Source organism: Camponotus vicinus, unplaced genomic scaffold, assembly GCF_025532165.1.
Source record: "Camponotus vicinus isolate PSW18456_S1 unplaced genomic scaffold, iyCamVici1.0 SCAF_2, whole genome shotgun sequence".
NCBI lineage: Eukaryota > Metazoa > Arthropoda > Insecta > Hymenoptera > Formicidae > Camponotus > Camponotus vicinus.
The window spans coordinates 13,540,796-13,551,907 of NW_028141956.1; the positions used below are offsets into that span (position 1 = coordinate 13,540,796).

Here is an 11,112-nt window from a genome sequence, read left to right on the forward strand (position 1 = left end):
TTGAAAAATACATGGTCAATATTGGCCAAAAGATGTGTTGCGCGGCTAAGGCTCCCTAAATTTTATCGCGGATTTCCGGTTAGGACTCCTTAAATTCCTCATTATCGCGGATTCCTAATTAGGGTTCCCCTTATTTTACCTTATCGCGAATTTCTGCTGGTGTAAGCCAGCAAGTAGGGCGGCTAGGGCTGTTAGGACTGTTAGGGCTGTTAGGACTGTTAGGTCTGTTAGGGCTATTAGGGCATATAAAAATTAAATTTATTTTCAGGAAAAAAAACATAATTATTAGGGCTGTTAGGACTGTTAGGACTGTTAGGTCTGTTAGGGCTATTAGGGCTATTAGGGCATATAAAAATTAAATTTATTTTCAGGAAAAAAAACAAAAATATGTTATTTTTAGGGGTATTTTCATATAATTTATTTTGTGTAAAATTAAATAAATTATATGTAAAGAATTAAAATTGATTATAAAAAAATTATAAATAAAAATAAAAAATTAATGTATGGAAAATGTAAAAAATGTAACTTAAATACATAATATACATTTAAGTTGCATTTTATTATACTTATAACATGTATTAAATTTAATATTTTATTTTTTATAAATTGTATTAATATTTTATTTTATCACTTGAATTCAAATGTGAATGTTATTAGTATCTAATATGATAATATTCATTTGATAAAATATTGAGAATAAAAAATAATTCAAACTAAATAATTTTTTTTCTAATATATTTGAATCTATATACATTGATTAATATATTATATCTCTTACTTAGAGTCTTTTCTTATTACTTTTATTTTTTTACGCTCTAACAACCTGCGCCACGGTCGTTTAGGCCTTTTATTTTTATTGTGTAAAATTAAATTAAGTTTCTCTCTCTCTCCCCCCATCTTTCACAATAATTCCAAATAATTTGTTTCAATATAATAAGCCTAATATGTGTATAGTGTATATTGTATCATCCTATATTTTTTTTTCTTGTATAACTATTAGGCATTAATAGGACTGATTCTACACAGAATGTAAATTTTGTATTGTTATCTTTTCAGTCTTATGTAGTTTCTAACCAATATAAAACATATATGTATACAATGTAGATAAGATGCTACTTCTGCATATATTATAATACAATAATAAATAATAAATAATATATTTATGATTTCTATTTTATTTCTTAAGTGAAAATGTTAGACTACAATAAAAAAATTATATATAATTATTAAAATTAAATTTTAAAATTCGAACACAAAATATGAAAAATATAGTATTTAATTTATGTATCTTTATTTAGATTCTTCCTTATCTATGCTTTCTGGTGCCTTGCATGAAAAATACGACAGTTGATAATAAATTACTAAATATTTACTTAATCATATTTCAAACAGATATAAGCGTTTTCAGTTTAGATGAGACCAAAAGCGATCGGCATTGTCATTCTAACAAAATGTATTAAGAACACAAGACATATTTCAAATAAATGTAAACGCTAGTTTAAATAAGCGATCAACATTGTCACTTTAACAAAATACATCAAGAGCACGAGACGTGCATTCCCTAATGTAAGTAATTGTATTAATCATATTTTTATTGTATAGATTATTACAAAATATTTAAATTTCATAATTATTATAGATTTAGTTGAAAAATGGGGAAATTTCAATGTGATCTAGGTATCGCACTAATATTTTGTTTCGGTTTACTTACAACATGTATTTCAATACAATCACAAGGCACGAAGTTACGATTAGTGAGTGCGGTACGACGTGAAAATTAAAATTTTGCAAAGAAGATTTCTTCTAAAATATTCGAGACGATAATGTAATGTTGGAATTTTCAGATATTCAGACATGGCGATCGTACAATAGATAACGTTCATGAAACTTATCCAAATGATCCATATAAAAATTATAACTTTTACCCAGATGGCAATGGTCAATTAACTAATGTAAGATATCTTATTTATATATTACATAACATATTATACTACATTTTTAACTTTTTTACTGTTAATAAATATGTTACATATTTATAATTTTTGGAAAACAAAAATTACTGTTAAGACAATTTTTTGCACGATATTTTTCGTGAAGGCAAATGCGACTGAATAAACACATCTGTAAAAACGAAAAAAATTGAGTTTTTTCTCATTTCTTTGTTTTCGCGTAGAAAATATTATTGCTTTAGTCACAAATCTTTATCTCTTTGCAAAAAAAATTAACAATAATTTATATTTTATTTTTCTTCTTATTATTTATATTTATTAATAATGTTATTAAGGTTGGCAAGAGGAGAGCGTACGAATTAGGATTGATATTAAGAAATAGATACAATAGTTTTCTTGGAAAAGTATACTATCAGCCAAATATCTATGCACAGAGTACAGAAATCGTTAGGACCAAGATGAGCTTAGAGTTAGTTCTCGCGGCACTTTATCCACCTGCTGATATGCAAAAATGGAACTCACTGCTTTTTTGGCAACCAGTGGATTTCATCTACATTAATATGACTTACGATAAGCTGTTGTTTCCACAAAAGCGTCCTAAGTAATCATTTTTTTCTTCATCAATTAATAACAATAAATCGTCCATCTCAAGTAATATAATGTTTAATTATATTAATGTAAGAATAAATTTTAACAAATTAATAAAAAAATATATGTAAGCCAAACGTAATTGATAGAATCTAGACAAACGCTTATAATAATTCTTTTCTCTTATCGAAACATTTCGAACTATTAAGCAATATTAAGCTAATATTTTAGCATAATTATACACTGATAAAAAAATCGATGATAAAATTGACTATAATTGCATGGTACAAAAATTATAGTTAGGATACTCATTTTTATAGTAAATTTTACTATAATACTGGTAATATAAACTATATACGCATGGTACCGAGAAACAATGAAATTTTTTACTATAATTTATAATAATTTCAAATATCATATAAGTAAAAAATGAAAGAAAGGAATGTACATATAATTTTACTATTCATATAGTCATTGTAACATTAATAATGGTAAATATTACTATATTATTATCTTTCGTCTAGATATTAATATAGTAGTAATAAATGAAAAAAATTATAATAACAGCTATATCTAAATAGTACGTGGAACCTGATGAATAGCACATTTAACAACATAAAACTTATTATTTGGAATGATTGTATGTGGCACATGTTTCTTCGCTTGCCGTTACGCGGCGCACTACTCTTAACTTTTCTCGTATTCAATATTTAGCATAAAATGTATATAAAGGACTAGTATTAAACACGTGAGATCTAAAGTATATTTTTTTCCTCTTAGCAGTAGTGCGAGAAAGAGGATGCTACTCACACGCAGGTTTTCGGATTGTATGCATGTGAGCATCCTCTTTCTGACATATCACTGTTTATCAGTTTAATTTCAGACAAACTAAATTTAAAATAATTTATTTAATAATCTGGATTCCTTGTTAGGATTCAGAATATTAAACAGATTATTTGAAATTATAGACGGAAAAAAACTTTTAAACGACTTGGTGCTGCGTATATTAAAAATCTATAATATACGTAACATGTATTACAGATTTTCAGTACTGATAGTGAATTTCGGAACACTACGTATACCATAACCATATGATTACATGAAATGGATATTATGATTTTACGAACTATATTTTCATGTTATGTCAACTATATTTTTTATAGTAAAATGCACTATTATGTATGCTTGGCGCCTTAAGATACTATAAATTATAGTGAAATTATGATAATTTCAACTATAATTTTTTATCAGTGTATATAAGTTAATTATTTTAGTATTATGTAAGTTAATTATTTTAATTTAATTATGGCACTTTTTTAAGGCTTTTCAGCGTTATATTTTAAAAAACTATGCTATATTTAAAGATAATGTGATATAAATTTTATCATAAATAATATTATAATTATAATAATATTAATTATTTCTCTTCTTGAAATTATTTCTTTAAACTATTTCAAGTATGTGTATTTCTTTTTAGATATATCCGACTTTATCATGACATGTTACAAAATAATGAAATAATAAAAAAAAAAGTAGCAGAGTTTGCTAGTGTAATGAAAAAAATATCGATCTACACAGGAAAAAATATAACGACAATGTTTGATCTCTTTACTATATATCAGACTTTAGAAACAGAAACAGCCCTTGGACTACGTTTACCAGAGTGGACGCAAAGCTTATTTCCAAATGGCGCACTTTTGGATGCCACTATTTTACAATATGATCTATTTAGTTACGGCAGACTAAATAAACTTAATGGAGGTATGTTTGAATCAAAAATCTATATTTTACTTATAAATTATCTATTAAGAGTATTAAAGATTAATATTCGATTATATATTTTGGTTAAATGTATGACATTCGGCTATAAATTCACTTGTTCTATTTCCTTTCACTTCTCTGGAATGAAAATAATAATAAAAATAATAAGAATAACTACTTTTAACGTTATAAGTATTTTAAAAATAGTTATTTTTATTACAATATGTTTAAAATATGGGAGAAATATATTATCTCTGTTATAAATAAAAGCATTTTAAATTGCCGTTTTAGATTTCTAGAATACAGATAATTACCAAGTAAATTCTGATTGAGAAGAAAATTGAATTTATTATTTTATAAATTATTTTATTATTATATAGAAGATTGGTGCACATCTTGATCGTGTGTTATTTAATATAAAACGTTCATGTACGTAAACAAATATCTAGATACATGTGTTTCTGTCTGTGCGTGTGTGTGTGTGTATATTTATGTATTTTTAAACATTTGTATAAAATAGTCGACAAGATGTGAATTTTTACAGGTGTATTATTACGCAGAATAATTAACGATATGAATGAAGTAATCAATGGAATTTTAAAAGATCGTAAGCTCAACCTCTTTTCTGGACATGACGTGAATGTGGTCTCCATAATGCACGCTTTAAATATATTCAATGAAAACGTTACACAGTACACGAGCAGTATTATGATAGAATTGCATGAAAAGAATGGCGAGTTTTTTGTTAAAGTAAGTCTAATTTCTCGTCTGTCTCTCTTTCTCTCTCAGTGGCACGTGCCTGCCAGTAGCGTGGGACGAATAATATTTGCCATTAACGCCTAACAAATTAAACTTATTTCTTATAGGTGGTACATTATTTAGGCATTCCATCAACAATAATAGAAAAACGCATACCCGGCTGCGAAATATTATGCCCATATGATAAATTCATACAATTAACATCGGCATCAACTGCGACGAACGATGAATTGGAGTGTTCAGAATTATTGTCCCCTACTCTTAATTTTTGACGATTTGATTTCTGATTGTTTCTGTTAATTTTTTCACGATACAATAATTCATATGTTAGAGTTTTTATGGAATTAACTATATATATAGTGATCGTATTTCATCTTTGCGAAGAAAAATGTTTAATTTACATAAAATCGAAACAGAAATAAAGTCAATCAAGTTAATACATTTCAGATAAGTGGAAAGAAGGCGTAGCTTCTCGTTATTATTATCGATTTGATCTTATTTGGATCAAATAAAATTTATAAAAAAAATAAAATTATAATTTGATAATCTCTTTAATCTTACACGATGTGTAAGAGATATTACAAGAATGCCGTTTTCTGTCGGCTAATACAGCGTACCGTTGAAAATTAGATGCTCAGGCGAAAAGTTAAATATGTCCAGAGCCGTATCTTATCGAAGACACGGAGCTCAGATCGTCCTCTTACTGTGTCGCATAACAATTATTCTATTATTTCGCATACACTTTCAAGTATATACAATTCTCCTATACACTGTATATTTCCGTTCCACTATACACTCTTAGCTTCTATTAAGGTTAAATCTTTTCGCGCATTGCGTAAGCAGATAGCACTAAAGTTTAATTTGTGCACCTATGTTATTATCAATTACGTCGGTAATATTTACTCTATTTAATTGCACGTGAATGATCAATTACTATACACAAAGTATGTATTTACTAAAAAAGGCATTTTCTTAAAAAAAAATGCTCTGTATAATTTCCCATATATCATGTCATAAAATAAAAAGAGCAAAAATATTCTTTATTAAAAATTTTTTTCCGACAGTATTTTCTATTGTGTTTTCACTTGTGATTGTTATAAATCTAAAATTAATTGATTTTTTAATAAGTAAATTTTTATTTTTATTCACAAATTTTAAGGAAACGGCTAATTGAACAATATGTATATAGGGAAGACCGGGGACAAAAGTAACATTTTTTGTATTATAGGTCACTAATTAATTATCGTTAGAGATATAAAAAAAAAGATTATATGTTAAAAAACTCCATTTATTGCTCTATTATTATACCTATATTTCAATCTCAAATAATAAATATTTAAAGAGTTATTATAGCTTTTCGCAAGAACGTTGATTGTTACTTTTGTCTTAGGCGCCGGGGACGAAAGTAACATAGTCTGGGGATGAAAGTAACAGTACTTATGTTCAGGAAAATAAAATAAATATGCCTTTTTTCAATTTAAGGGAACTTTTATTATAATCTTTTATTAAGCAAGATAACATTTGTTATAAATTTGTATTATATTATATTAAAATAAAAAATAAAATAAATATTTATTTTTATCATCTTTAAAAAACTTAAAAGAAATAATCTTTGTTAAGCAAAATAATTATAAGTAATATCATAAAATAATTATACTTAATATCACACCAGTTTTGTACTTTTTTAAGTCTAAATAATAGTTTAATTCTAAATAATAGTCTAAAAATTGTATGATAACTACTTATACAAAAGAGATTAATATCTATTCCGAATCACAATTATAGCATACGTAATAAGAATCGCCTTTGGTACAGTTATTATGGGACCAGCCCTTATACTTTAAGTATTGAAACATATTACTTTCGTCCACAGAGTGTCGTATTACTTTCGTCCCCAAACACATTTTTTAGAATAAAAGCATTACAACCTAAATATGATGCAAGACTTTGTTAGCCAAATCAACTATAAAAACTTATGAATACATTTTAGAAGAATACACCGGCAAATAATTACGTCAATATATACACTTTAATTAGGCATAGATACAAAAAGACTAAAACAAGAAATACTTAGATGAATAATGCAAATACACTAATTTCACTCCTGCATGTGCAACCGGCGCGATCGTTCTATAACAATTAGCTGAAAAGGAAGAGAATCGGGGCGTACGCGTTTGACTATATAGTACAAATTATTTAACATATTGTGTAGTTTAGTAGGACGCTTGTTACTTTCATGACGCTGTTACTTTTGTCCCCGGTCTCCCCTATATATATATATATATATATATATATATATATATATATATATGTATAACTCATCTTTATTACTGTCCGTCACTTGGCGGGAAATATCTATCGTGTTTTTTTAATGTTAATGACGTAACTCTTGACGTAATCCATAAAACTTCAGAATTTTACACGAGGACAAAATATAGAGAGTAATTTTCCAATCTAAAATTAACTATATATTAACGTGTGCTGATCTTTTGTTTTAATTTTTAATAGACTTATTGTTAGCTTACATTTGCCAATCTCTAGGCAGGCAAACCGTCGCAGATAGACTTTATTTGAGGATCTTTAATTCTGCAATGCATAAAAAAAAATTTTATAATAAAGATCAGCATTTAAATAACAGTTAACTGTAATGTAGTAACTTAATTCTTTAATAAAAGATTAATTTTATATTGTCGTCCATTAATGGCTTTGTTTACGAGACACACAAATAATGAATTTCAGATTTTTACGTAGTAAAGGATACTATCTTCTAGTATCATGGAATAAGAATCTGGAAATCTTGATTACTTAGTTAATCGCGTCTCTTGATTCTAGCTCTAATTCTATCAAAAATATAACCGCTCATATTCGAATGTTAAAAAATCAGTATTAAAATCTTAATTACTTAATTTATTAAATCTTTTGATAATTCTGTCTTCTAAAAATGTAGCAGCTGTCAATTAAAATATTACAATCTTAATTACTTCGTTAGTTTATGTCTCTTGATAATTCTCTCGAAAATGTAATAGCTCTTAATTAGAATATATAATTTATTCTGTCGCTACATTAATCAAATTATTTGCTGCGCCTGACTTGTAATTATGTAACTTGATACAAGACACCTTTAGTCAAATTGTTTAATTAGTATTAAAGCTTATTGAGGAAACTTTTACTTTAAACCGTTGTACAGATTTACAGGTAAATTACAGTTTCAACATTGCCGGGTGATTCGTCATCTCTATAGTATTCTTGCCTCATGGCTGATGTGAGTATGTTACTTGCGTTTTCATCTCTCATATATCTTGGGGAGAGACATCGCGACTGAAACTAGATACAGTATTAGCTTGCTCTAGAATCTAGTGAGACAAAAACCGAATATAATATTACATACTTATTTGATATTACATACTTATATTTACCGATGCTGTCCTGACAGTGCAACAGAAATTTCACTTCTGTAAATTCTATGAAAAATCATGATATCGAGGTGAGATTGAACTGACATATTTTACATAAAAATGACATCAATAATAACTACAACATGTCATTTTCAAATATGAATTTTTTACAAACTCCACAATTAACGAAGATGTTGACTCGGAACAGTGAATTGCTTGTGGATTTGATAATATACAAAATCATGAAAATGATGAATTAAAATGACAATCAAATGCTAATAAAGCTCTATAAAAAATTCATGTATAATTGTATAATTTTCGTCAAATTTTCAGTGGAGATAATAATAAAAGATAATTATTTAGCTTGGGGGAGCCACCTCGGATAACCTTGACCTTGACATATGTTGTCAAGGTCACTGTCCTGAGTAACATTCAAAAGCCGGCGCTCATTGTTTATTTAAAAGTTATTAACAAAAGAATTTCACAATTTTAATGCTTTTTATCTCCGAAAATATTGATTTGAGAAACAAAATTTTAAGCAAAAAATAAAGCCACTGAAAAACTCTACAAAAAAAGTTATATGCATTTTTTTCATAAACCTACTATTTTAGCTGTTATATAAAAAAATAATTATTTTAAATCATCACTTGGAGGATTATTTTAATCATTATTTAGCGGAATTTATTTTCAAAAAGACATTCGATGATGAAAACTAATTAGATGCTTTCTTTCGAATAATGACTGCTATGTATCCTATCAATGAAAATATAAATGAATTATAAATTACTACTTCCTAAAATTATTATTCTTTATTTTAAATACATTTAATACAATTAAAAAATATCACAAATGTATGTGTACACACACACACACGCGCGCGCGCGCGCGCGCGTGGGGGGGGGTTCAAGGTGGGCCTTCGGCCCCCCCTCCCGCAACCACCCCGCCGGTAGGGGACGCATTGCGAAGAGTTGAATCACAATGGATATATGCTGTAAGTTATAAAGCGCACGCACGCTCAAGTGAATAAGGTGTGTCACATTAAAGCGAATAACGTCGATGTAGAATCGAGAAAGACATAAGAAATAATTAAAAAAGCTGGCCATGTGGCGAGCACTTTTCCACGAACATTTAAAGCGTTCAGTCATGTAATTATAAGCAAATGAAATGTCTTTATAACGAAATTCGATTTAATGAAGTCCTCAGTGATTCGAATAGGAACGTGTGTGATTATATCCGAGCATCCGTGTTCTTTGTATCGATTTGACATTCTTTATTATGCAATTACAACGTGAATAAAGAGGTAGAGAAAAATGTATAATAAGGTGTTTCGGTAATTATTGTATCATTTCACGTGTGCAGATAAAGTGGATTTGACTAAATAGAAAATTCTCTATCATCTTGCGATTTTCGCAATAATTAATGAGAAATTAATTCTAAAAAAAAATTGATCAATTTGCGCAAGTATTAGTGCGAAAAGAGATAGCCCATTATTATGCGGTTAAAAAATGTGTGATAAAGTGTTGTGAGGAGCGCTCTACTAAGTGACAACTACGTGCGAGTTGTGTGTAATGTTGTATCCTCGCGTTTTCGCAACCGTGTAACAGGCATCTCTTCTCGCCACATGTTGATATTCCCGGTAATATTGGTTAATTTTTTAAAATTAATCTCTTAAATTAATTATTGTCGGTAAAAACATTAAAGGACTCTTTTATTCAATTTAACTCGCTCTATCTATACATGGGAGATGTAATTATTATCGGACATCCTATATAACCTGATATGTTTACTTTTCTAATTAACATAAATATCTCATGAATAAATTTATATGTGTGTGCAATTTTTCTGCACATACAATTATTTTAATTTTAAAATTAACGATATTACAAATATCATAATTTCATTTTTTGATCGCATGTATTCTTTTGTAGTTTTAATAACGAAAGAAACTAATAAATTTGTTAGTGAAACAAATAAATTTTTTCTTATACGTTATCGATTATTATTATTATTATTGATTTTTTCGAAATAAAATTTACAAAAAAAAAAATTTTTTTAACTATAATATATGCAAAAATATTTAAATAATTAAGATTTTGAAATATAATAGTATATAAATATAAAAAATGTTAGATATAATTAAAATATTTGTATTATTGTTATTTGTTCTGTTGCTTATTCTGTTGCTTCTTGTTTATTAATTTATTTTCTATTTTAGTAATATTCTTAAAAATATAATGACTCCTCAAGAATTCTTCATTAATATCTAAAAGAAAACAATCAAGAGATTCATTTTATTTCGCCGCTAAATTGGTTAAAAACTGTCGTCTATAGAAGTTTATCAATGAAGTTTCTTGTTCATCTTTGTATATGCTAACATATACAACAGTGCTAAAAGAAAACTTTCGATCTTTCGATATTTTGGGGAGAAAAAGAGAAAAAGAACAATAATAATTTCATTTTATTACATTTTTATACTTTTGTACTTAACACATATATTTCTTTCATATAATTAATATGAAAATAGAGCTTTGCATTAATATCATATGAAATTTAAATTAATTTAAAATTCGGAATCTACATGATATAATGGACATGAAGCTTGATTATCTAAAGTATATCCTTAAATTTTCAGAAATTTTTAAATTGCAGATTACATCAAA

The 11,112-nt window shown here is 27.2% G+C and overlaps 1 protein-coding gene across 1 annotated transcript; it reads left to right on the forward strand.

Annotated features, from left to right (window-relative positions):
* The first annotated feature begins 1,321 nt into the window (after positions 1 to 1,321).
* LOC145966320 (venom acid phosphatase Acph-1-like) lies at positions 1,322 to 6,056 on the forward strand. The gene is made up of 7 exons (XM_083090334.1): positions 1,322 to 1,566; positions 1,640 to 1,763; positions 1,845 to 1,952; positions 2,285 to 2,550; positions 4,015 to 4,298; positions 4,843 to 5,048; positions 5,165 to 6,056. Exons 2-7 carry the CDS (start codon positions 1,653 to 1,655, stop codon positions 5,327 to 5,329), a joined length of 1,140 nt encoding a protein of 379 aa, XP_082946460.1. The 5' UTR covers positions 1,322 to 1,566; positions 1,640 to 1,652; the 3' UTR covers positions 5,330 to 6,056.
* The last annotated feature ends 5,056 nt before the right edge of the window (positions 6,057 to 11,112 follow it).